General features: G+C 39.5%; 1 protein-coding gene across 6 annotated transcripts in view; it reads left to right on the forward strand.

Annotated features, from left to right (window-relative positions):
* Nucleotides 1-27,886, forward strand: part of LOC149084447 (IQ motif and SEC7 domain-containing protein 1-like) — a 425,974-nt gene that overhangs the window by 323,502 nt on the left and 74,586 nt on the right. The window contains exon 1 of one of the 6 annotated variants that reach the window (XM_089234843.1): nt 24,957-25,237. The exons of the other annotated variants lie outside the window; for them this stretch is intronic. Within the exon in view, the coding sequence (XP_089090969.1) occupies nt 25,143-25,237 (95 nt within the window). The 5' untranslated portion in view covers nt 24,957-25,142. Of the gene's footprint in view, nt 1-24,956; nt 25,238-27,886 lie in introns of those variants that run through there. 6 annotated transcript variants of the gene reach the window in all.

Here is a 27,886-nt window from a genome sequence, read left to right on the forward strand (position 1 = left end):
CTGTTACCATATTCAGATTCAACTGGAATTTCCAAGATCGTAAAACAAGGGCTTGTTCGTCAAGTTACATCATATCGAATACTTTTATTGTGTTGAAATATTACGTTAAAGATATCTCTTGTTTACATACGAGATGCTTATCTTCGAACAAGACTAGGCAGACATTATCCGCCTTATCATCGTATGGACACGAACATTGTGTGTTTATGGTTTTTAATACTATTTACATAATTGGTTCGCTATTTCCATTTATAAAGCGATTCCTCGGGTTGCTGTGTAGAAATCGATTCCGGCATCGATCACGCTTATCATGCCATATCGAGCAGCTGGAATTCCTGTCAACGGCCTCGTTTTGGCGGTCATGATAAGTTGAATATTTTTTTATTATTATTCTGAGGAATTAGGTTAATATCTCTGCATGGTTTTCGCGAGTTTTTCGAAGGCGTGGTCGGGGCCATTGTGTGATTTTTGGGCGCTTTGCTTTCTGCCATTTTTGTTGATTGTCGCAGTGTATGGTAGCGATGGGTCAGATATCAATTCAATACTTGCGCTGTTATACTATGAGCTAAGTCTTCTAAACTGATGCTGTCAATGAATGTGAGAATTCAATTGTTATAGTTTGGTAATTTTACTAACAAAGTGACTGTTGAAAATTCTAAATGAATAATCAACTATAATTTGGATATTTTTTTTATGTGTAAGAATATGTTTCATAAGCATTGATATTAAAACTCATGGTCCCAACACGGAAGTGGTTTGGCTAACAGCTACAGCCAGAGTCCTTTCCTCATAAGTGGGGGCAAACACGAATTTTTGGCCCTTTATGTATCACGTTCTTTAAGGCGTAGTGACAGAGCGAACTTGGTTAATTCGAAGTCCAAAGTCACTGGAAAAAAGTTCGAATTATCCAATTAATTTATTCTGGATCTGTAAAATTACTAAAAATTGCAACTTAATCATCAACATTCACGTAGGGGTAATGATTATCAGTTATTAAAATAAATATCATCGGTTATACGAAACTGTTTAACAAATTTTACTAATTTGCAATTATAGTAATTGATCTTACGCGCTACATTATTCCACTGTTGCGGAGAATCGGTATCACTGCAGAATTTCTAGACCATGCTCAAAGCCTGATTTTACGGAAACAGTTCGTGATCATTCGTTATGCAACTGTTTCCCAAATTTTTGCTTCTGTATTAAGTAGTACAGCCTTAGCGCACTTCGGCTGAACAATGTTAAAATGTGCATTGAAAGGGTTGGTGCACGCAAATTTTCTATAAAAAAACCATTTTCGAATTTTTAAATTTTGAAATACCATCATCAAAAGAAGAGCACCATTTTCGGCAAGTTCGACATACAACTTCGTGAAATTGGGATTTCAATCCTAGAACGCAATTTTTACATAATGGTTTAAGTTCAACGGTAATCAAGTGCTCGCGAGCATGAAATCGAACTCAAGCATCGAGCGCTCTGGGTACTTCAGGAAGCACCGTGGTGCTCGCGAGCAACGTGTTGAAGATGCCTGTTCTAATGTTTTCCCCAAAATGTTCTTTTCTCGAAACTAAGTTTTTGTTAGATAAGGAACATTTTCTTGAGTCCACTTATTCAAATGCCTTGAAACTTTGTGTATCTCAAAACTATGGCGTTATATACTTTAACACAAAAATTTTATGGCACAAAATATGTGTAAATTTTGGTGATTTTTGAAAAAAATTCATGCATTTAAAGTTAAAATTCGAGAAAAAAAATAACCGACAGTTGAAATCCTAAATACTTGTGTTAAATTGTATAAAAATATCAATAGTATTTGAGAAAAAAAAATTCAATGCCTATATATATAAAGTGAATAAAATTTTAAATGTTCCTTAAAGGAAGATTTTTCCCATAGGAAAGCATCGACGCCGAGATCGTGCGCCAATTCCCTTGAATTGTTAAAGAAAGAGTAGAGGAAAAAAACAGTTTTAAAACTTTTATTTGTCTTTAAAAATTTGTTGTTTAACAACTTGATCGAGAAAAGCAAAGTCTGGCTTCTTGATAGAATTTCTCCAAACTAAATTTGCTCATGCGAAATTCATGATTTTTTTCCCTCTTCCAACTTTGGATTATCTAAGAAAATTCGAAAAATATCGAATTCAACCAGAAATTTCAACATTGAATAAGGCCGGGATTATTACACTATAAAAGTTTGATAAAAGTAATTTTATAAAACTTGAAAAATACAACCAATAAATAGAGTTGTTGCATTTGCTGGAATGTAATCGATCAACTTGTTAGTTGTATTTTTCAAGTTTTATAAAAGCACTCTTTACAAAACTTTTACAGTGCCAAGTGTGTTAATTATAGTGTAATCCCTACGTAAGGCCAGCATTACACTATAAAAGTTTGGTAAAAATACTTTTATAAAACTTGAAAAATGCAACCAATAGGCGGATCAGTGAAGTTCGCCCGAATGTAACAGATGTGCTTATTCGTTGCATTTTTCAAGGTTTATAAAAGAATTTTTATCAAACTTTTATAGTGTTGGGCCGGTATAACACTATAAAAGTTTGATAAAAGTCCTATTATAAAACTTGAAAAATGCAGCCAATAAGGTCAACGGTTACATTTTTTAGAATGTAACCAATAACCTTATTGGTTAGATTTTTCAAGTTTATAAAAGGGATTTTATCAAACTTTTATAGTGTAATACCCAGTACTAATTATAGTATAATCCCTGCCTTACGCCGGGATTACACTATAAATGTTATTTGTCAAAGATCATTTACAAAATAAGTTTGACAGAAAAATTTGATAGTGTAATGGACAACTTTGATAAAAGTCGCTCTTTATCAAGTTTTCTTTTATCAAAGTTGGCCTCCTCGTCCAATATTTGAAAAAAAGATTTATGTTGATGCTTTCTATACTGCAGTTTCAGTTGCTGAAGTTTACGTATACGCTTTGTGATTTCATAAAGAAATTAGAAAATGAGTTGTACGTAGGTATAAACGGTCAGTGGGAGCTACAAAAAAATCTTAATACCGTATTCGAATTTCTCTAGCTGACTACAAAAACAAACGGTTGGATGCTTATCGGTTATAACGAATTCAATTCTGTCCTCGGGAACCTGCAATGCAATACTTCTTACTTGCCCACAAGTCTTTTCCACACTGTCGAAATTCCAGGCTGCGGTCTCCGGCCCTTATGTGCCACTGGGCGCACTTGCAATTTTTCTCCCTAGTCATTGGGTTCATCTATACATTTTAGTCAAATGGCTTGCACGTTACATCGACTCGATGGCTGTTTTCATGGGGAAAACGACGCGAGTGATTCGATACTTGCGAGCAAGGAGAGCCATCACCATAAATCTTTGCTAACTTTTCCGACGCAGCTCTGCCTCTTTTGAGGTAACGGAAGTGATGTGTTATGCATCAGCCCGGGGTTGTGAGCGGTTCTATCTATATATGCAATGCAATGCAATACTAAAATAATGTTGAAAATATCGTTACAACGAATAGACATATTCATATATATGGGATACAAGGCAGGGGCGTAGCCAGAAATTTCGTTCGGGGGGGGGGACCAAAGTGACAGAACAATGGATTTGGCCATCTTTTTCCCTTTTTTCGGTCATTTTCTCACATTTCGGGGGGGGGGGGGACCAGACCCCCAAGCCCCCCCCCCCGGCTACGCCCTTGATACAAGGGCTCAAGTAATACGTCACCACTCGTGGGGGAGGGGGAAATTTCGGATGTGCCGACTTTTAATGACAAGGGGGGGGGGGGGTTTGAAAGATGATTGTGTGAGCAATAGAGGGGTACGAAAATATGAAATTGGGTTATGGTATTTGAGTGGTATATATGAAATGGTATATGATTTCCGAAAGTACAGTATTTATGTAAATTAGGCCTTATACTTCTGGTACTTGTAATCAGGTAGTGGGGCCTCATGATGCTCCTAAATTTTACAGACAAGGGTTATAGCGATATTGGTATTGGATAGGGCAATAAAGGTTACATGTCGTAGGTGACAATCTAAGAGTCCGCAAATTTTAGGTAGCGGGATTGTTTCCAAGTTTTTCTTTTGGGGAGCCACACTGGTGGATGGATTTTTTTTTTCAATGGATTGTTTCCATAAAATCAAAAGTTGTATTTTCAAGAAAAAGCCCGAATCTGTGAAGTACTACAGTAATATGGCGAGAATCGTATTTGGGTGTGTTCTGTCAACGCGATAGCTAGATGGCGATCTCTCGCTATAAATAACGCTCTCGTTCTGTTTATTCTCATATAACCACTCGAAGAAGCATCGACATAACTACAGATTTGTGTCAGAGTTCCTCAGTCTTTGTAAACCAATGCGCCGCAGTGCTGGTCGGCTGGAGTTTGACTCGGATTCAGGGCTCGAAGTTGAAAACCAATCTCACGTTAAAAAGTCTCGCCATTGAGAGCAACAGGCCTACAACGGTACAAATATTCAATCGTTACGCTTTATTCACAATTTAAAATACTGATGGCAGCGCTGGAAAATCAGACACAACACTCGATAGGCACTCGGATTGTTAGGTACACACCCACATTTCCTGCACAACTCATTCGGTAGTAACTTGTCCATGACGACAGACCGGAGTTGTGCTGGGAAAGAAAGTAAGTCTTCGTAAACGTTAGAACCATTGAAATATCGATATAACAATTCAATGGACCATTTACAGCCATGATTTTTAAAATTTTGCCTTCCATGGCTCCCTTGTCTGGAATCCCGAATTTTCATCAGTTTTGAAATTATTCCTTGCATTTGCTCTGAATTTTCATAATAATTTTCTGAACATTTTCAATGCCCCTCTCTCACAAGAAATAATCGGGCTAAGGGGACCCCGCGTCTGGAAAGGGCGGCCCTGATACAATGGGCTTAGCTGTATCAATTATTAATAAACCCATAGAGATATGAAACCACTTTTTTTTTCAACAGCACAAGCTTCGGCTTCAATTCTTGTTTTGATTGTAAATCAACGCACAAGAAAAAACCCGTAAAGCTTCCTGTGGATCTATTTCGAGAACTACGGACTCCAAGCCGCGTCGTAAGAATTATTTTAGCCTCTAATTTAAGGGGGGAAGAGACCACATGAATAGCAGAAACACGCTTGTGCCATAACCGTTCGTATAAGAAGAAAAATAGTAAAAGCGGTGGATATAAAATAATAAAAACGGCGAAAAAACAATCCATGACGTAGCGGGAACCTTACAATAATAAACCTTTCAAGTGGAAAGAAAAAATTTATTCGTGGATGTTTTGCAGCGCCCTCTTTCGCCGTTGTCGTGAAACACACCATGACGACTGGTTTCATTCGTTGGATGCTGACGGAGTGTTTCCATTATCGCGATGTTTTGTTGCCATAACGTTATTTTTGTTTCAATAATTTTGAATTAGTTGTTATAATCGGCGATAATTAATAATTATTTTCGAACTTGAGTTACCTTTTTTCTGTGTGTTCACGTGGTGGTAGGGACGCTTGATAATTTTGACAGTGGAGTAGTAAATTAATTTATGGAAAAGGTAAGTAAATTTTTAGTATTTCAACATTATTTGATAATTTTGAATACGTGGAATGTAAGAGATAAGTAATAATTATTATTGGACTCTAGTTTTGTTTTTTTTTTTCCAAGTGTTGGTAAAACAATACTTAAAATTAATATTTGGTAAAAGTCAGTAATTTTTATTTTTTGTATTTTAATGTTTATGAAAATTTTTTTTATTGTTAAAATTATTTTTAGAGAAATTATATCTTGTCAAAAATTTCTGTAATCTCGCTCTCTGTAATTTACTAAGGCATTCTCCCTTAATTATGAAAAATAAGTTTATGCAATCGGTTCTTGTACTACTATAATAATAATTATAATAAAACAACTGAAATTGCTACTTATGCCATGATTTGTACAGATAAAAAGGCAAAGAAAGCCTTATCAAATCTCTAAGAGATGGTCCAAAAAGTTGAAGAGTGGTGTCTTTTCGAAGCCGGGCCCAATTAAATGCTAGGAAAACGGTTTTCCTGTGGGCAACTGGCAAAATTGAGCTTTTTTTTCAAATGTGCATTTATACATTCCTGTACGAGCAGGGATTCCCGTAGCCAGAAATTTCATTCGCGGGGACCACTTTCATTTCGGAGGGGGGGGGGGCAAAGATAGAACAATATATTTGGCCATTTTTCCGCCGTTTTTCGGTGATTTTCTCCAATTTGGGCAGGGGACCCTGACCCTCCCAAATCACTCCTTCCCCCCCCCCATTACGGCCTTGTGTACGAGGAAAGGTTTATTCATCTGATATACATAAATATCTTCGTGTAATTTTCGATAAACGTCTTTCGTTCGCCTATCACTATTCCGAAGTTATTAAAAAAGCCAAACAAGCCTTGGCGAAATTTGCAGGCATAATACGTCCCTTTTATAACAAAGTAAACGTATTTTGTATGAATTGATCATACATCCTACATTACTTTACTCAGCTACTGCCTGGATATATCATAGAAACCCTAATATTATTGCTCTTGAACGTTTCCAAAACGTAACATTCTGAAGTTTTACCAGGTTCCCTGGTTCATCAGAAATAGGCATATACGCAGAAATACCAAAATTGAAACAATCATGGATTATGTCAAAATTTTTTCTGAACATATTTGGAATATCAAATATGTTATTGTCTTTGCTATATATCTAATTAACTGAGGTATTTTTACTTAATCCTCAGAATTGATATTGATCTGATTTGCATGTACATTAGACGCTCGTGAGTTTTGCTTTGGTCTCAGTTGTTTTGATGATTCGTTTTTTATGGCCGTGCCTTGACTTCTATTTTGCTCGGACTGAATTTATGGAGACAATTTTTTTCCCCCACTGACCATTTATCAAGTTTTGTTACCGTTTTTTTATTGACTCTTCTGCCCTCCTCAAGTAGTGACTGACTCAAGTAGTTTTTATGTTTCAAAATGAAATGTGTGTAAATGAACTGGTCGTGCTATTTCATTAAGATTATAAGGATGGTAGAGGATAGAGATATCGGAAGAAATTAGATATTGGCCATATATGTGACGCCTTGGAAATGGGCCATCACTGCACAAACTTTAGAATTTGTAAAATGTTGCGATTTATACCTGGACTATCTGGATGCACTCTGGTGAACTAAAAATTCGTGCCCCATTGGTTGATAATCTCGGAATTTTTTTCCCTAGTTTCTGAATATAGTAGTTTTAACCCAGATTTAGGAACCACGTGTAAACTACGCAAACGCCTCAGGTTCCCAATGAAATATGATTTATATCGAAAAACTGTATGTCATGGACCCTTTTCAGAACCTCCTAGGCTGATTCTTTTAATGAACCTATTTATTAAAAAAAACTATTTTTTTTAATATTTTAGTTCAGCGTCTCCATAAATATAATGTATTAATGTATTTTACAGCATAAATTCTCATACTAATTTGATCATTTTTGTCGCACCGCAGTCATTTTCTGCACACGAGAGCTAATTAGACCGGGATCTACAATTTATTGCCGATTCCGAACGGCAGCCATTTCTTATATACTCACCGAGAGCATGGTGCACTAACCCCCTCGGTGTGAAGGAGCGTTTGAAACATGTCAGGAACGTTTCTGAGAAGGACGAACCCCAGGTATCGAACTCGCGATACCTCTAAACATCCTTTGGTACTTTGGGCGAGTATCTTATCGAACTGGGCTACCGCGCCTAAATGCTCATACTTTGATGCGCGGGTCATTCTGGAATTCTATCCGCCGCACAAATAAATTTTAAAAAGTTTGAATCAATGAACAACTTTTAGGCCGAGATTACACTATAAAAGTTTTATAAAAGAACTTTTACAAAACTTTTATTGTGTAATCCAGGCCATAGTGAAATTTTTTTGTTGGTCCTTGGGTTCAGAAACACTGTCGTACAAGGTTGAGAGCGACGTTCAATGTTTCTAGAAATAAGTAAATATGGAAATATAGTCTTCCGCGTAAGTAACAGAGAATGGGCTAGAATTGTGTGTGTGTAATGAACTAAGGATGAAACTCGTTGAGTTTTTTCAATCCAACCGGAACCAGCTGTTGTAACGAGAGGGTGTTGCCTTGTTTGTAATTTTTTTGCCGGCTACCTACTAGTATTTTCGCTAGAAACAGAGCTGTAGGTGGGCTCATTGTGTGTGTGTAAGTTGTTATTTTGTTTTCAGTGCGAATGACCGAACTAACAACTACCATCGAGATGTTGTTCTGGCTTGTCTCCCATCTTGTGCTTCAAAGCGTAAATTTTCACTGATTTTTTTTTTTTTCTTTTTTGCGCTTCGAGTCTTAGGAACCCGGAATTTCCTAATATTTTGTGACTTCTAAAGGTCTACCCAGCAGTATTATTATCTGTGGTGTTAATCTCGTTATGCTCGTTCGAGCGCCAGTCTTATTATATCGCGTGTAACCATCTAGTGTGTTGTTCGGGTGCCTCCCACGTGACCATCCAGTGACTATAATTCATGTCTTCTTTTCTGTCGGGATCTGATAAGAGTTGGAAATTTTGTGGTGTATATCTCGGCTTTATGGAATTTATCAAGTCTAAGCCCTGGCCATTGCGCAGGTGCGAAGAGTCGTAAAACAGGATGAAATACATTGGCTACTTATTTAAATTCGCTTCAACTGCTGAGTTATAGCGTTAAAATTTTGATTTTAGTAACATGAAATGAGTCTTATGCCTAATTAACTCAGCCTATTCAGGCCGTTGTTTCTGATGCTCTTTCCCCAGCCCTTTTTTTAGACCCGTGTAATGGACCCGTAACTTAATGGATATATATTTAAATGGACCTCCGACCTCACACTTTTCGGGTGTTTCAGTGTGAGCTGAGGATTTTTGACGTGTGCATGCTCATTAATTATGTAGAAGACGTCAATTTACAGGCTAATCTATCGCCAAATCAGATTTCGACTAGTGCTCTTCACGAGGCGGGTTCCCGCGAATTTTTGAAGGACTCGCAGAATTACGCAGTGGGTTTTCAAACATTTGCGGCTCACACCTCCCTTGTCGTTGTTCATCTGCGGCTCTCCAGAATAGACTAAACCTGAAAAACCAGATGCATACAGGTTCCTATTGCCCTATTATGCGATCTGAAACTCGGAATAGACTAGAACAGAACCATTTCAAAGTATTGAATGGGCCCACATCAGTGAACCAACTCCTTGCGAGTCTCCTGAAAAGGTAAGCTGTTTAGGAGGGGTCTCCTCTAGGAGCCGCAACGCACGCTTTGAGAACAACTGTGCCGCAAGTGTCCGCGGAATTTAATTTTTTTTTAAAGCAAGCAGTGGTGGCGGCCACACGTAGATTCGAATCAATTTCTCCACACGGGGTCGTCGGAAGTGTTTCAAACCTGTGGTTGCTCGTCTTGAGCTTTATTCAAAATGACTTGGAAATTTTAATTTATGAATCAATTCTGGGAGTGCTCGAACCCATATCACGGGTTTTCAACCAGTGCTCCGTGTGCACCTCCCAGGGACTCCGCGGTGACTCGAGAAAAATAATATGAATCAGTAAATTTGATAGATAAACATAATAGGCCTACAAAGTTCTGCCATAAAAATTATGTATAAAAAAGGGCTCATCAACAGAAATTATATATTGGTTAGGGCTCCGCGAGTCAAAAAAGGTTGAGAACCGCTGCCATATCACATTACCGTGCAGCATCCCTGGCTCTAGCGCCACTGTCTACATGTGCACGGTGACACTGTACGCGCCCCCCCCTTAACTTTTTTTAAAATCATACCCTTGGTTATGATTTTTCGGTGACACCCCCCCCCCCCAATTGTAGGTTCTAGGTTCTCTCCAATAAATTTATATCATAGAAGAATTGGAACTGTACAGTCGTCACCGGGGTGTCATCCCTGAACCCTATCCAATATGGAGGGAAAACGCACCCCCCCCCCCCCGCAGATATCGAGAATCTCCACAGGCGCCACACGGACAATCAAGATATCACCATCGAGACTAGAACACTCACCGACAGAGAAGGTAGCCGCCAGTTTTATTGACAGCATAAACTTCACGAACGTCCATTGAGTTCAGCCGTATCTTCCCGAGTGGCCATCAATTCCGAAACAAAAGCCATTCGTATTTAAAGAACCCCCCATAAAAAAAAAATCAAAATTTCAATCGAAAATTGTTCAGAGAGGGCTTTTCTTCGCCAGAGGAAACCCATTAAAAGCGCCATTTGATTGCTCTTTTTTAATTGCTGTTTCCACCCGTGTGTGATTGTGACCTGTAAGTAAAGCTTGAAACACCATTGACCGACGATCAGAGCCTTCCATGAAATCTCTGCCAGGTCTTTCCGGCTCGAACAAGCCGTCTCGGAATAAATAGAGAAGTTCTTTTTCATCAAGACGGGCCAAACCGCCGCCGGCACCATCGGCCAGCTTTTTTCGAGCCCGCCCAAATGACCCTCTTTAACAGAATAAAACCCTTTCTGCTTTTTTCAATTCTGGCCTGCTTTGTATTCTGCACCGAGTGCCATTTTCCTCTCTCCTGTGTTGATCGTGACTTCCGCAAGTGGTAGTGGTTATAATAATGAAGTAAAAAAAAAATGCCTCCGGTTATACGGTTATTTTTATTATTCTTATACCGTGATCAATGCCAGTTTATGCATATTTTTCACGACGAGACGCCATTATCATACTACTACTAGGTACGCCGCTGTCTTTTGTTGTTGGGTGTAAACGGAGGAAGAGAAGAGAGATAGAAGACTTTTCAAATATGGCGCTGGTCTTTTTATTAGAAAATTTTATTTTTCTAAGGAGTTCGCTAGACCGTAAACTGTCGTTTGTTTGCCATGAATCTGAATTGATATGGCTACCATTTAGATCCTGGTTGATTATGTGTTTTAATGTCTTTTCGATACCTGTATAGTGTTGAGAAATGCTCTTGGTGAATTGTTTCGAATTTTGGAAGTTTTAATTTCGACGATTGGCGTTCGAAATTCGAATACTCTGTAGGTACAGGTCCTAATTAACAGTCGTTTGCGGAAAATTTCCGTGTCGGGAAAAAAAAAATTTGAAATAAATTATGAAAACTTTAAGAATGAAAATTATTGGCTGTGTGTGTAGGGCTAAACTCCTTAACGATCAGAGATGATACGACTCGGCCCTGCATAAATGGAAGAAATGTATTCGAGCCCTTTTTCCTTCGAGACTCTCTATTAAGAACCCTGTAAAAAATAATTATCTTTTCCTTTTCTTTTACTTCAGCATTACCTTTTCTCCCTCACTACAGTGTGGCGATTATCAACGGTATAGTGCGTGCAGGGCATACAATGGTTAAAATATTCTTAAAAATTGAAGGAATTTGTATATTTGAATGCGGTTTGCGGAGAAGTTATATATTTTCACGAAGGGAGGTATTTTTTGGTGCAGAAAAAAAAATCAAATTTTTGTAATCACTGAATTCCATTCTGTATCTTTCTTCCATCTCTTCTGTGTCCGAAACATTCGTGAATCTTAAGCGGGCGATTCGTGGATGAGGTAAAACAACTTCGCCAATAGTGCTTCATCCACCAATATCATCATCGCAATAGTAACCTTGTTAAATGGACTGTTAATCGGGCGTCCAGGACTCAGATTTGCATATTTCTAGTGGTTTGCTCTCGTGCCGAGTCCTCTGTCGACAGAAATTTTAACTAATTTTTTTATGTACGAGATATCAAAGTGACCTTCCTCCGGGAGAACAACTTTTTCGCAAACCGCATTTAAATATGCTAATTTCTCCCATTGTTATGAATTTGTTAGTCACGAATTTCTGAGACACTCCGTGTGATAATGCGTAGGGAAAGGGTTGCTGAGAGAGAAAGAAAACCCCCATCTCCTCTGACCTTTCCTTCATTTCCCCCATGTGTAAAGAATGGTAGCAGTTTCTGGTATTTATCTGTTAAGATGGTAGGTAGGTAACTGGCCATCATACATATTTTTTGCCAAAAGCCTGAACGTAAAGGGATTAAGGTTTGGATAGACCGAAGGGTTAGGATACGAGTTTGGACTGACGGGAAATCGGGGGGGGGGGGTTCCGTTAACTCGTTTTTAAGGAGAATCCAGTGGGGCGTGATGCAAACCCTGCTGGGGATGCAGGAATCTACGGGATCTGTCTTTAACTCGTTTTTGAGAAACTTGGGGGTTGGGGATATCGGGTCGACCGTTCACTCGTTTCAGACAAAAATCCATGGGATGTCTACACTGGAGATTGTCAACTTGTAATTGACGGAAATTCGGTGGGGCGGGGTTCCGTTAACTCGTTTTTAAGGAGAATCCGATAGTGTGCGTAACTCGAAATCTTCGTTATCGGGAATCTGGGGGTGGGGGGTGTTGTGTTATTACCAACACATTTTCGGTGAGAATATAGTGGGAGAGGCAGAATTTCTTACAAGTTTAGAATCAACCCGTTGGGGTGAGTGTCTACCGTTAGCTCGTTTGGGACAAGTCCAGTGGGGGGTGTATCTCGAATCCGTCCTTGATGAGAATATCCGGAATGAGAGAAGTCTACCGTTTTTCTCGTTTTTGATGAGAAACCGGTGAGGAGTATCGACAACTCGTTGTTGATCACAATCCAGAAGAAGGGGCTTCCAATGAGGTTGTTCCGCATTTTTGAAGGGAATCCATGGGATCTACCGATAACTCGTTTTTAACGAAAATCCAGTGGTGTTTAATGCGAACACGTTTTTCATGGTAATCCAGTACAATCAACTCTTATTTGACGAGAATCCGGGAAGGTATCTACTGTTAACTCGTCCTTGGTAATTAACGGTAGACGTCACGTGTCCAGAACGAAATCTAGGAATCGTATTTCGCATTCGCCGCCGTGATTTGCGTCTTGTTTACCAAGTTCTTACGCACGACGCGTAAATAGTTTGTTTATGCTTATGAAAAAAAAAAAAAAAAAAAAATGCCGTCGGAATGTAAAGTGACTTTGATATTTACCTCTCCATGACGGAAAAAGCCGAAAAAACTAAATAAACGTGTCGCATTCTGTTTTTCGTGTCATCCATCCTCTGTTCACATGCGTTTTTAGTGTCAGTATGTGTCTGGAAGAGAGAAATCGTGGCTCTTTTTCGCATTCGTTTTTTGGATGTCAGCAATAGAGCATGAAGTATGGAAAATTGGATCATCTTATTTTCAGTACATTTGGCTCTCCCTCTTTCTGAATGAGGTCATAAAGACTCTCTCTCTCTCTCTTCTGGTAAATGTGCCGCCGTTTACCACCCATCAATCTGAGTTCCCTTCGTCAGCTGATCACGGACTGCATATATTATGACCCTCTATGGAAACTCAAAAATTTCAGTCACGTGTCGTTTTCAAGTCGACATTTTACGACCCGCGACGCATGAAAAAGAAACTGTTAAGGGTCCGACTGAAGAGTTTTAACGCTTTTCTACCATCCGTTTACTTCTGAACGGGTGGAGTGCGTAATTATATGGTAATTATTCCGCAGTAATTAAGCGCGTACAAGTTTCCCCCCCCCCTTTATAATAAATAGGGGCAGGCTGTAATCAAGCAGCTGTTGGACGCTTTTTCTTCCCCACCAAACACGTCTCTCGCATTCTCTTAATTGATGGTGGAAGATAGATGACAAGGCGAGGTCTGGTGTCTGTCGGGATTTTGGCGAGTTGTTTGCGTTTCCTGGATCCTTTGAGACGATGGTCAATCGATGGCGAGTCTTCGTTCGGAAGCAATTACGACTCTCGCCGTTGTTCTATTTACACAGTTATTATTATACAAAAAAAAAAAACCAGCGGCCATAATTACAGTTGTTTGGAGCCTGGTCTTTGAAAAAATCTGAAGTGTAAATGCTAAATTATATGATTATATGATAAATATGATTTTTTGAATTAAAAAGTTCACACTTTCAACATCGTGGACTGAGATGACGCTGTAAGCTAAATGCTGCCCCTGAAACCAAGAATGTTGCAATTAACTTAGCACGTACTTTATGCATATTTGTAAAAAAAAAAAAAAAAAATCTTGCTAAAATTTTGAAACTCTGCCTGTAGAAAAAAAATTGGCTGCACTCATTGATTATTTTATTTTTACTCCGAATATCCACCTCTATCCTGGCCCTCCGGTGGAGAAAATCTGAACATTTTTCAATGGGCAATCGAGGGACCCGGGTTCGACTCCCGGTAGAGGCAGAGATGTTAATTTTTTATGGAAGGAAAAAACTCATCTAAAATAATAAATATCTTCACAACATCCAGTCTTCTGTATATCTTGTATTAACAAGTGGAGAGCGACATTCATGTCATATATATAGCCATCTGGTGGCTCGTCGTCTATGAGCTATTAGCTGATCGGTTCACCGTCCATCGCACGGTTCCTTTCGGCACATATACGCTCTAGCGAAGGAAAATCTCTATCTCCTCTGTAGCTTAGTGGTCAGAGCACTCATCCGGCAATCGAGGGACCCGGGTTTGACTCCCGGTAGAGGCAGAGATGAGTTTTTTCCTTCCTTAAAAAATTAACATCTAAAATAATAAATATCTTCACAATATCCAGTCTTCTGTATATCTTGTATTAACTTGAAATGGTCTGCCAATTTTTAAGATTTGAACAAAAACATTGTGATAAAATTATCAAATTTTCCAGTATATGGGGGGGCCTGTAAAATCACGTCTTCCCCCTCTCCTCACAAAAGTTCTAGTTTTGGTCATGCACGTAGAATCCGATTACCAAGTCTGATAGGTACCTAGCTTGAGAATATGGATTATACATTGTTTATAAAATTTTCGTATACTGCGAATTTACTCATAAATCAATTTGATGGATATGAAAAGTATCTTTTTTTGGGGTGGGGGGAGGGGTTCTTGTCCAGTTAAAGGGCCGCAAGAAAAAAAGAATGGTCCAATGAAGGCCATGGGTGGAAAAAAAGTTTAGAAACACTGATCTTACCAAAAAATATATCTTATAATCGGCTCTAATTAATTTCTTAGATGGCACCCCCAAAGCCGTTGAAGCCCTTGGTCAAAGTGATGTTCTAGAGCCCTCTACCTGACTGCCATGGCCCCCACAAGGATGGAGCTGACGGGGCCCGAGACAATTACTATCGTTTTGTTTTTTCATGTAACAAATTCTTTATAGAAGCGCCCGTGAAAGTTTGATTGGGGGGGGGGGGTGTGGCGGCCCGCTAAAGATTTCAACCTTGGGGTCCTGCTCAAGGATGTGGGGGCAACGCTGACTGCAAGTGCCTGCATACCTATTTATATACTTAATGTAAAAAATTATAATACCCCAGCTCTCATTACCATATATATCTCTGTTCACTTGGTCTCCGAGCTGGACCTGACGTAGTCTATCGCAGTTCAGTCGGATTTATTCCCAAATTCAGAAGTTTCAGAGGTTGTTTCTCAGTATTGTCTGTTTATTGTCCACGGTTCTTATTGTCTCAAAACCAGGTGAAATACCCGTAGAGCCTCAATATTCCTATTTCTATTATACTTTGCACATTGGCTCTTCTACCAAGCACGATCTGGTCACGTGAAAGAACCTCAGTACATTCTGTACTGAAGAACGGGATGATCACGTGACCGGGTGCCCCTTTGGAGGGTCCGAAGGACCATGAGTGTGTGAGAACACAAGATCAACTCCAGCTCTCACACGAGATACATCCACGTCATCTTTCTCTCTGTATTAATCAAATGTAAATATGCACCAGTAAATATCTTCAATATAATTTCATAATTATATATAAACATCATGTATCTCAAATCAAGTCTCATCAATACGGAGTCAGATGTGCTACCGTCACATTAGCACACACCCGAGACATTTTCCCTCTCTAATTCTATTACTTTCACCTGATAAGCAGCTTATATCGATATTACCGTATGCTGCCCGAAAAGAAAGAGTAGGTGGGTTCTTATCAGCACACGTTGAAGTCACAGCCTGTCTTCGAACTCATGCAAGTGCCTTCATAACGTTATTGTGTGGGTAAACGACGCGCTTAAATTGTTACATATGCTTCTCAAGGGTTCCGTATTCAATGTGTGACGTCGGATCAGCGACATTTTGTCTGGATCGCCACCTGTATGTCTTTCAGTGTCAATGGCCAGAGCTCTCAGGCTACGTGTTTATTACTCTGGAACGTGGCGTAATGGATTTACGGGAAATTCACCGCCACGCAATCTACCGGTAGGAAAATTCACCGACGGAAAAATCACTGTTGGGAAAATTCAAGAAACAATTCAATGACAAAAGTTCGTCATCAGTGAGCGAGTGAGTTGAAGTGGGAGCAAAAAAGTGAGTGGCGGAATGTGTTTGTGTGAATGAGTTAAGGACCGAGTGTCCATATGAATGACAAAGTGAATGAGGGACTGAGTGAATGAGTAACCGTATGAGTGATCAGTTTAGTGAGTAATTGAGTGATTGATTGAGTGACCAACTAAATGCGTGATTGAGTGACCGTATGAGTGAACTGTTAAATGGGTGTGACACCGAATGAGAGCGATTGAGGGAGTCAGTGACTGTATGAGTGATCAAGTGAATAACAGAATGACCGATGAGTGGGTGAGTTACCAAGTAACTGTAGTAACAGTAACAGATCAATGAGTGGTTGACTTACTGAGTGAGTGTGAGAGATGCAGTGAGTGACCATATGAGTGGCTCGCGCATTTGCTCACCTGCTCATTCATGAGCTCACTTGCATCACTTTCTCACCCATTGTATCACTTAGTGAATTTTCACTTGGTGAATTGTTGGCGATGAATTTTCAGCACGCTGACTTAATGTATTCCACATTATTTATTTCACTACTGTTGCCGAGTTTTTTTTTATCGCCAATATGAGGATGTCTCAGCAATTTATTGGTTAATTATTTCTTTACGGTAATGAATTAATGTGTTTTCTGAATTACTTTTTCCTCTCTTTACAGGTAAGTGTTGCGATGTGTTTCAATGAAGAGTCTGCAATGTTTTGAACGTAAGTGTTGATTTCACCATACATGTACACTGTAATTAACACGATGCAATACAGCCTATAATTACTGTTATGAGTATACTGCAGTGATTGTCACTATGCCATTTCCCCTTAATGCTATAAGTATGTCCTACGCGTACATTCGATGGATTTCGCGTGGAGGGAATTACCACCTTTACACTTTAGTTACAGGTGTTGTCTACGCCCCCTGCTCTGCCGCATCGTCTCTGTCAAGTGGACATGGATCCGATCTTCATCATTGGAGTGGATTCTAAATGAATTTCTCTACGTGTTACAAGGGGGGGAGCTAATTTCTAGAATTAGTGTTTGGGGGGAGAGGAGGAGTCGGTGAGAGATTTCCATCAAAGTGACTCAATAAAGATCTCTTGCGATGAATCCAATTAGAAGCTGATTTCGAGAATTCCTTGTTGATTGCGATACCGGGTTGGTTGTCAAAAGGCACACGTCCATTTCGTAGATTGCTGGGGGGGAGTAAATGATGATTACATGGACAGGATGGCTTTCAGTCCTTGTAGGGAAAACGTAAATATCTTATGAACAGCAATAGACAATGTATACTCGAGTGAGTAACCGGGATCGAGATTTGGGTGGTGTCGGATGTGTTTGTGGTATCTATGCATTCGTTAAAAAGTTAATATGAGGAGTGAGGTTGCTCAGAGTTCTCCCTGCCTGAGTGGGTACACGACCTTATCGAACGTGCATGTTAGGCCGTTGAGCTGAATTGACTCGTGTTTGATTTGCAAGGGATAAAGCAAATGTTCTTAACCTCTTGTATCATGGACCCTTTGCGCCTATAAGACGAGGGCAGGCTAGAGACGCTTTTGCATATAAGATAGGAGCCATGAACCATTTACAAACTAATATCCAACACATAATATCAAAACAAAAGGTTGCTTTCTCATCCACAAGCGCACAAGTCCCCTTAAACCTCAAGTAGTCCGTTGACCCCCCCCCCCCCCACATGTACCAGTTAGAGAGCAGTTAATCACTAATTATCTTCATTTCGGGAAGGAAGGTGCCCCTACCCCGCAAAGCTTGGGCTGACGGGGCTCAGCCCGGGACGATTCTTGGTTTTTTTTTTTTTTTTTTTCCCCACTGAATTCACTATGAAGAACCCCCAAAAAATAGTCTGGAAAACTTACAGGGGGGGGGGGGGACGTGAGCGCTCCCCGATCCAGGGTAGAAAGGTTGACAAACGCTGCACACAGCCGGTTAAAATTAGATGGATTCCCTTCAACCAATAAACTGTGAATTTCAATCATAGAATGGATATCTGGCATGAAGGAAAACAAGTATGGCTTCTCCTTTGAAATTAATTTCAGAATCTTCACGAAACCGAGTTAGAGAGCATTTTTTTACTTTTTTATAGCGCTTTTATTTTTCGATAACCTTGACTATCGTTCACTCGTGTCCTTAACGAGATTTTCATTCGAGCACATTCTTCAATCTGTCATCTTTTTTCCACTCTTCTCCTTGAAACATGTCTTCTTGACCTTTTCCCGCTGATTTCGGATCTCTGACTCTGTACAAGTGTCGTATATGGCATATTTATAATCTGGAGAAGAAGAAAAAAAATGTCTACTTCCACACACGTCATTGCTTGGAGAAATGACTTCTTTTGTATTTAGATACACAGTAGCTAAGAACGAGGATATTTGTAAACACGTGATTCTACATAAGATAGGAGAATGAAAAAAAAAAAAAGAAATGTTTATTTTATTAATAAGTGTTTGTTTTTGCCTCGCCGTGGCGAGCGCATGAAGTGTCTTTGAACTCTTCGTTTGTGTTTTATGATGCATTTCAATGTCCGTGGAGATATGGATTCTTATCATTGGGGGATCCGGTCAAGTAAATCGTGGATAATGGATGAGGTGGTGGTTTGTCTTTTGGTGATTGATCCATGGTCTATCATTCTTTTTTAGGATTTCATCGAATTTGATGTGTTTTCCATCTAACCAGCGACAAAACCCAATATGTAATCTTAGAGTTTCCGTACTTACTAGATATTTCAAAAAATACCTTTTTGTTTTGTGTCGCTCATACAAGAATTATTTGATTGGATTATAAACACATACAAAATGCTTTATTTTCTTGGAAGTTGTGTGCAGACATGTATAGGCTTATATGTTTGGCATTTATTTGGAGAAGTTGGAGTATATTTTGAGAAAATCAAGAAAACAGTGTTTTGAGTTTTGACGCGTACTCAAAAATTTCGAAATAAGGCTTTATTGTCAGAGATATAAGGCTTTTTTTCTCAGCCCAAGATGTCAAGGAGCCATGTTTTCTGGATATTGTGCTGATGTGGACTCGGGAAGAAAAGTCATCTTGTCTCCGCCGGGACTCGAATTCAGACCCTCATACATATCGGGCAAGCATGCTGTTATCTACACAACTGGAGATACGACCCTGCCTTCCTTATTTCACGCACTGTCGCGTGAGGCGCCGAAATAGAGGCATTAGTAGCCTCGTTGAACATCAGCAAGCCGTCTCTTTCTGTCCTTCCACTTGGGGGCCATCTCCTGAAGTTAAAAGAGGCTCTACTAAAATGCCTCTACTTCAACGCCTCACGCCGCAGTGCGTGAAATAAGGAAGGCAGGGTCGTATCTCCAAGCGATTTAGATGGTAGCATGTGGGATTTGCCCGGTATGCAAGAGGGTGTAGGTTCGAGTCCCGGCGGAAACAAAGTGACTTTTCTTTCCGAATTCACCTCAGCATGATATCCAGAAAATATGTTTCCTTGAAAACTTTTTGTTTCCGGACTTTATTTTTTCTGTGCTGTCTGAAGTCTAATATTTATCGCTTTCCGGATCCAAATACTATTTCTTCATCCTCCAAAGTCAAATTTCAATCTTTTTTGAGGGTTCAAATTTTTATCATCTCTGAAATACTAATTTCGATTTTTATCTATTGAAAACAATAATTTCCTAGTTTTTTTTAAATTTCTTTCGGATTCAATTATTTCCGGTTTTAGTTTTTTCTTTTCTTTTTTCGGATTCACTTTTTTTGGGATTTTTTTCTTTTTCTTGAATTAGATTTTTTTCCCATTTTTCGTTTTTTATTTTTCAATTTTTTTTTAGCGTCTCCAGTATCCAGTTTTGTATAGATTTTATTTATTTCTTTGGATTCAAAATTTCTTTTCATCTTTTTTTATAACCACAATTTTTTCCGCATTGGCAGCAATCAAATGTTATCGTGGCCATGAAATTCAATTTTTAGTAGTTTGTAGATCAAAAGCCTTTTTTCCTATTTTTGCTGATGTTTAATTACATCCAAAAACATACTAAAAGAAAATTAGATGAACAAATTCCTGAAACTTAGATTCGATTTAGCATTTTTGATAGATTTTTTTCGAAACTGAGTGTATAGTTTTAATTTTTTTTTTTTTCTTTCTTTAATAACATGAATGATTCGTGGAGAATAGATTCTTTCGAAAATTATTCTAACACTTCTATAAATCGTATCCGCTGTGTCATCATTCTTCTCTCGTGATCCTTAAACAGCCATCTTAGCACGTCTTTTTCTCCCCCTCCATTTCTATGCCATCTCGACAGTTCGATCTTTTCGTGCTTAAAAACATCTGCCTTTTCGTGCACGAAACCAAAAAAGAATAACTGATTGCGGAGAGATAGAGTACATGATAATGCCATTCAATGCCTTAACCCGCAAAGTACGATCGTAATCTGTGCCGAACGGCGAATTTCATCCAAAAATCTGCAAAATTATGGTCATGATAAATCTCAGAACATACCCAGACCGTATACAGGGAGGGTTGTTATAAATTTGGACGGATTTTAAAATAGCATGCAAAATTAGCAAATTGACGTGCCATCGGTGTCCAAACTCACAAAGTTCGATTCTATAATCTGTAACCCAATGGCGAACTTCATCCAAAAAAATCTCTAAAATTATGGTTGTATGATCAATCTCGGGACATTCCCCCCGGAGCGTGTACAGGGTCTCATTAATTTAGAAGGATTTTAAAATATGAAAAGTCAACAACAGCTGACGTACCTGGGTTCGGTTGGTGTCCTAAGGCAGTGGTTCTCAAACTTTTGTCCTTCCCAAGTCGTTGTTTATATGCGGCTTCCCAGTATAGTTATAACTTTTAGGTAAATGGTAAAATTTTACCTTATAAAAAAACTACTTAAACGCATAAATAAACAGACAAATCAATATCTCCAGCTTGTCTCGATGCCCCTGACTAAGGTTGATGACGCCCCTAGGCAGGCGCACCCGCGCACAGCCCACTTGAAAGGAGACCTAGAATGACGTGTTTAGGCCCATTCTGGGGGCCAGAAGGGGCCTAAATGAAAATTCTTGCACAAGGCACAGCCCCTAGGTTCCGCGCCGCACGCTTTTTGAGAAACATTGGTGAAAAAAACTGAAATTCAGGTTTTAACCAATCAGCAATGGCCCCGACTTTGCTGAATTGAAAACCAGCGTGCACTATGTGCGTGTTCGTACCCTTACGCACATGGCGCCGTTTTGCAGGGAAAATAACCGGTTAAATTCCTTGGGAAAAAAATTTGATAGATTTCAGCATTTTTCGAGAGTTTGGGAAATAGAATAAAAATTAGGGAGACGATAGCTATGCTATAGTAATATTAATTCGGAAGAAAATTTTGGAGATTCCCTGAGCCATTTCATTTTCATTGTTGCATAAGTGTTTTTGTTGATAGTAAGGGTTTTTCGCTTTGTTGTGATCTTTCACTGTTGTACCAAACAATGTCCCACGAATTTTCCTCCCTATATAAGGAGCAGTATCATTGTCTTTGGTAGCTGGTAAGTTGACTCGCTCCAACTTCTGAAGAAGTTATTGTGCGATTAATTTTGGGAGATTATTCTCCCTTCGGTTGAGCTGGTGTGGATTGTGCAACACGGGTACTCCGGACGGTTAAGGCCACTGGTTCGACAAGGCACCCGTTCGCACTGATCGTGGTCGCCGAAGTGGCGGTCTGGATGCATTCGTTGGTCATCGTCCGAGCCTTGATGAGTTTTGGGCTAATAATTCCTCCTTTATAGCTCATTCTGAAAGGGGTTTGGGCTTTGGCCGATCAAAGTGTCCAACCAAAACATAGGCTTCTATCGGGAATCGTGACGTGCGTCGGGTGTCTCTAGTCCTGTGTGCCTGACTCCGAACGTTGTCTCGTGTTTCACGAAGCCTGGTGAGACTGAGTCGAAGTGACGTATGTCATTTCGTACATTAATTGAACTTAAAATTTCGACAGAAGGTGGGTCGACCAACCGGCTGGCCCGGCAGAGAGACATGAGCTAACTTCGGGGGGTTATAGTTAGGGGACTCGTGGATCGTCGGGTTCCTAAGAGTGATAACAGATATACAAGTTATTCAATGTGAAGATAATTCATTTTTATTTCGGTTCTTACTGAAGTATGGAATCGGAAATCTAACCCCCCCCCCCCGAGCCAAGATTAGTGTTATTTTGCAGGAAAAAACGTACGCCCCCCCCCCTCCCCGCAAATTCCGCATACGCTTATGCTGTATTCCAGTTGTTTTTCCGTGTACTATATTTGGATGTACGTGGCTCTGAATACATCCACTTATCGGCGAAAATTTCAACTATTTTTTTTTTCAATTATGTCGGGAAAATCCGACTCCCTGACACCTGCAAATGCGTGATCTGGTGAGTCAATTTGTTGATTTTCATATGACCTTTAAAAAATTCATCTAAATTTATAGGACACTGTGTTATGAAACAAAATTTAATTAGTTTTTATTAAAATATCTTTTATTTATGTTTTTCGAACTGTTTCACGCATGACAGTAATCGCTTTTCTTTCCCTTACTTCTATGATAAGTAAGCGCAGTGCCGTAACTAGAAGGGGGGGGGGCAGTTTTAGGTGGTAACGAAGATCACAAAATTATCGAATTTTAAAGTTGTTGAGGCGGCAAAAAATCTAGTTACGGCTCTGAGCTCAGCTTAAATCGAGTAAATATTTCCTAAAATGATTTGAATAATACTGACTATATATTCTGAATACGGCACAAGCTGAAAATTTTATTATCTTTTATTGACACCTCTTAAAAACGTACTCTCTCACACCCAACTATCACTCGCTACGCCCTGAGAAAATTCATCTGCCTTAGTCTTTCATTCGTTGCGCGTAAAAAATATTAGTTCCACCTGTCGATTATGAATGGAGGAATTTTTAATGTTTTGAAAATTTCATCATATAAGATTACAAAATGATGATGATAATTCCAAACAGGTGTCTCGCTTCATCAGCAACCATTAATGACGGGAATTTTTTCCCCTCCATGAATGCTTAGCACACAGTCAAGTTACGCCATAGCGTTGAATGCGTGCTTGGCACAGACGTTACCGGAACCATTTTTTTTTTTTTTCAACTCGTCATCGACACAGTAGCTGCGTAGAAAGTAAATAAAATGCCATAAAATGTATTCAGTGTGAATAAGGGATGTTTGCTGCTGTTTCTGTCCGTGCCTTGGTGCAATTACGACAATGATGATTTCATGGTTTCGGTCGAGGCCAGCCGGCAGTGTCTGTTTCACGTAAATACGTCGAGTTTCGTTTATTCAACCTGCACACCAGCTGTGTCTACGTAATAATCTACAGTTGGTTGGAGAATTATTTGCTCAACTGTCTTGGATCCGACTCTCTTTCTCTTGCATTGACGTCTTTTCTTCAGAATTAAGTTGTATGTTATTGATTCGCATTAATATTCAATATAATTTTTTCTGAAAGCTTCTGTATTTCCGAAAGATCCCATCTTGCCAGAAAACCTTTTGAAAATTTGACCCAGAATTGTTTTCTCAACTGTTTTGGATCCAACTCCCCGCCACACTAGCATCTTCTCTTCAGGGTTTAGTTTTATGTTATTGATTCGTATTGATATTCAATATAATTAATTTTTGAAAGCTTTTGAATTTGCGAAAGACCCTTTCTTGCCAGAGAATACCCGAATTTTCGTTCCAGAATTGTTTGCTCAATTGTCTTGGATGTTGTTGCATCGACGTCTTCTCTTCGGAATTAAGCAGTATGTCATTGATTCGTATTTCATCATTTCGTATTCAACCATTTGTTTTTGCGAGCTTCTGTATTTCCGAAAAACCCCCCTGTCTTCCCGGAAAAAATCTGAAATACTGACTCGGAATTGTTTTCTCAACTGTCTTGGATCATACTTTCGGTCGCATTGACGTTTTCTCTTCAGAATTTCGCCTCATGTTGTTGCTTCGTATTAATATTCAATAATTTGGGGGTCTTTCGGAGCTTACGAAAACCATCTTGCCAGAAAATATCTGAATTTTCGACCCAGAATTGTTTGCTCAACTGTCTTTGATGCCACGTTGACGGTCTTCTCTTCAGGATTAAGTTTTATTTTATTGATTCGTATTAATATTCAATAATTTTTTTCTGAAAGCTTCTGTATTTCCCAAAAGACCCCATCTTGCCAGAATGTTTGACCCGAATTCTTGTTGTTTTTTTTCTGGGATCGTTTCCAAAGTGTTGCCAGCTGGTATTTGTGAAATTTTTCCTGCTACTGAGTAATGGAAAATACAAAGTTATTTAGACAAAAAAAAGCCTATCCAAACAGCATCAGAGCGTTGAAAATTCAATGTCCTTGGGAAGTCGTGTGTGTTTTTCTTTTACTATTTGGCTCGATGATCACGCTTTTTACGGATAGGCAATTATTTATTTTCTTGTGAGGCGTTTTGTTTTTTTACGTTTTCGGCACCAACTTCGACGCCAAATTCTGGGCGATTCATTCTTTTTACACCTTTTATACTTTGTGTTTTTTAAACGTTCTTTTGTTAGTTAATAACGTTCTGTCGCGTTTCTTAGGACTTGACGTAGAAGAGACGGAATTTCTACGAATTAGAGTTGGTGCATTGGATATATATATATGAATGCAAAAGAAGCTGGTCGAAGGATTTGTCTGTGTTTTGTCCATTAATTCCTGGTTTGAGGCTTTTCGGTTCTGTTTTTGGACTTTTTTTTTTTTTCCCCTTCTGCAGGAATAACGACATCTTTCGGTGATAATAGTAAATGTTCGTTCATCCGTGGTTCCTTCTAGTGAGGTTTTCTATTTCCCCTGGGGATTTCACGTCATTTTTTTCAAGTGCTATCCAGTGTGTGTGTGTGTGTGTGTGTATCAACATAGTCAATGTTGGTTGTTTTGTGTTGATGTGATGACGATGAAATTGGTGCTGTCGGATATGGATAACGTATCGCATTTCGGTGTGAGAGTTCACTACAAGATCGTCAGGAAAACAACTGTGTACAGGTTAGTTTTTGACACTTACTTTTGAGATACAGTCGAATTCCGTTATAACGAACTCCAAGAGACCGGAGAAATCACTTCGTTATAATGAAATTTCGTTATAAAGGAATTCCAAGTGTATTTTTCCTATGTAAACTTACTTGGAGGATTAGAAAAGTGTTCGTAATATATATATAACGAGATTTTCGCTGTAACGGTATTCGTTAAAACGGGATTCGACTGTTACCGTTCTAATGTTTAACGTGACGTCAATAATCTATTTTTTTTTTATTATAGAACCTGTGCCCCCCCCCCCCGGGCTGTTGGAGACCCTCTATTGAATTTATTCAAAATCAATTTCATAATGAACAAAAACTATTTTAAATGAGGTTGAAAGTATTATAATTCCTCCCCAAGAGCCAGATTATAAGGAGAAAAATTGATCTGCACCGTATAATATAGGACTATCCGGGGGCTATCCGGCAGGGGGGGGGGCCCTCATACTTCGCTGGAGGAAGTCGTGGAGATCGTATTACCAGATCTCATCATATAGGCCAGCGTTTCCCAGTCATATATATATTGTCGTTCCCTGGGGAAGCGATGGAATGGTCTAAAGTGGGGCGGAGAGGGGTGATAGATGCTACGGAAATGGGTATGGCATAGGGTCTTATGGGTTCGCTTGAGTTTGGGGACACTGAGAGACAACAGTTCCTCTTCTGAAGAAGAGAGGCGATGGAACAAACAGTTTTGGAAACTACAATATAGAGTTGTAGACCTTTAGGCGAATGTGAACTCCTTCATTGGTTTAAAAACGTGGCGCGGGCCATGTTTGATCCACGGTGATTCGGGACTGCACCGCAGGCCACTTAGTGCTCTGGAAACTTTGTCTCGGGGGACTTAAGTGATCTGGAAATATGCCGAGGGCCACTGTGAATGTGAGTAGCTTAGTTCATTCTCACAAAATTGTGTTGGAGGTCGCGAACCATCAGATAGATGGCTTCGAGGGAGCCAAGGGTTGAGCATGTGTAATGTAGAACCTTCTATGAGCATGAGGGCCTCTGGGTCATGCCCGGATACTTTCTTAAGATGGCACAGGTTTTATGGGCAACTCTACTTGATTCTGAAAGTATAGTCGCATTTTTTTTTCTTTTGAAAGCTTTATTTCTTCACATCCGATTTTCACACAATTTCGCGATTTTTTCACAACTCTCTGTGGCCCTTCTTAATCACCTGTCGGGGTTTCCTTTCCCGTAATTTTCACCCCTGGCTCCCTTAGAATATCCCACGGCCGCAAAGGGGCCCATGTGGCCCGGGAGTAGGAACCACTGTTATAGAAAAATAACTCATTACAATAATTCCTCGTGATACTCAGTTGTTCCACGACGAATGAAACGACTTATCACGTTGATATCACGTCAATCGTCTCAAGAAACCGCAATAATAATAATATGGACGCCGAAACGGAACTAAATCGCTATGGTGTCGATTTCGCAATCCGCCTCCGCATAAATGCAAGGACGCGGAAAATACCCCCCTCGTGGCTGCTGGTTGTCGAAGGTCGCCCAGAATTTGATGGGCTTTCAAGGTCCCGCCATATTACCTGGACACGTTGTGGGGGAGACTCTCGGACAATGGGCACTGCCCATTATATTAAACGCTGTATGCGAGTTTCCAAGCCTCTTTATGCGGTTTGCGGAACATCCTCTTCAATCTTCTACTAATTGTCGAGTGTTGTGACAATTGCCTGTTATTTCTGCTACCACAACTATTGAAGTCTTTAAATGTTGTGGCATTTGCGGTTGGGAATTCTCTCATTATTCTCTTGTTTACGTTGGATTCCTTTCCGATACCTGTACGAAGTAGGTATTTCGTATTATCGTGGTAGATACTGACTGGAATGGTAGTTACTTTAATTTCTTGGAAATACCGCTCTTCGAGCTCAATTCCTTACTGATTTATCTTGTGCTGAGGAATTCGAGATGCAGGAATTCGATTCTTCTCTGTCGGACCCTAACGGTCTGCACCCCATTGTTTCTGGAATTTCAACGCTTCTAACAATCCGTTATTACATTGGCCATATCTTTGCGGTCAGTTCATTACACGCACGCATTGAAATCTTGTCAGCACTTTAATGTTTCTCTCTTCATGTGAATTTTCTTTATCCTGTTCTCAACAATATTGTTGTGGCAGAGTTGTCGGAATTTTTGCCTGTTGCCAGTGCTTCCGAATTTTTACCACTTGCCATTTTTGTCCGAAATTTTGTTTGCCATTTCTGTCTGAATTTTTTGTTGGTCGTTAGTCATCAAATTACTGTTGCCTGCCATTGCGTTTTTGTCGTTTGTCATTGTCAGAATTTTTGTTGGTTAGTAATTTTTCGCATTTGCCGCTGTTGGAATTTTTCTCGGTTGTCATTGCTCCAATTTTTCTTATTGTCATTGTTGTACCAACCTTTCTCGATTGTCATTGTTGCTCCAATTTTTCACGATTTTCATTATTGTTCGAATTTTTTTTGCTTGTCATTGTTTGCGTATTCGTCGGTTGCTATTTTGTGCGAATTTTTTCTGGTTGCCACTGCTTAAATTCTTCTGGCTCGCCGTTGTTGCCCGAATTTTCGGTGCTTCACATTGTTGTACGAGTTTTTGCCGCTACAAATTGTTCGATTTTTTGTCTGTT

This window comes from Pholcus phalangioides, unplaced genomic scaffold (assembly GCF_987345545.1).
Source record: "Pholcus phalangioides strain wild (caught in Gottingen) unplaced genomic scaffold, Ppha-v1.0 ptg000008l_1, whole genome shotgun sequence".
Lineage (NCBI taxonomy): Eukaryota > Metazoa > Arthropoda > Arachnida > Araneae > Pholcidae > Pholcus > Pholcus phalangioides.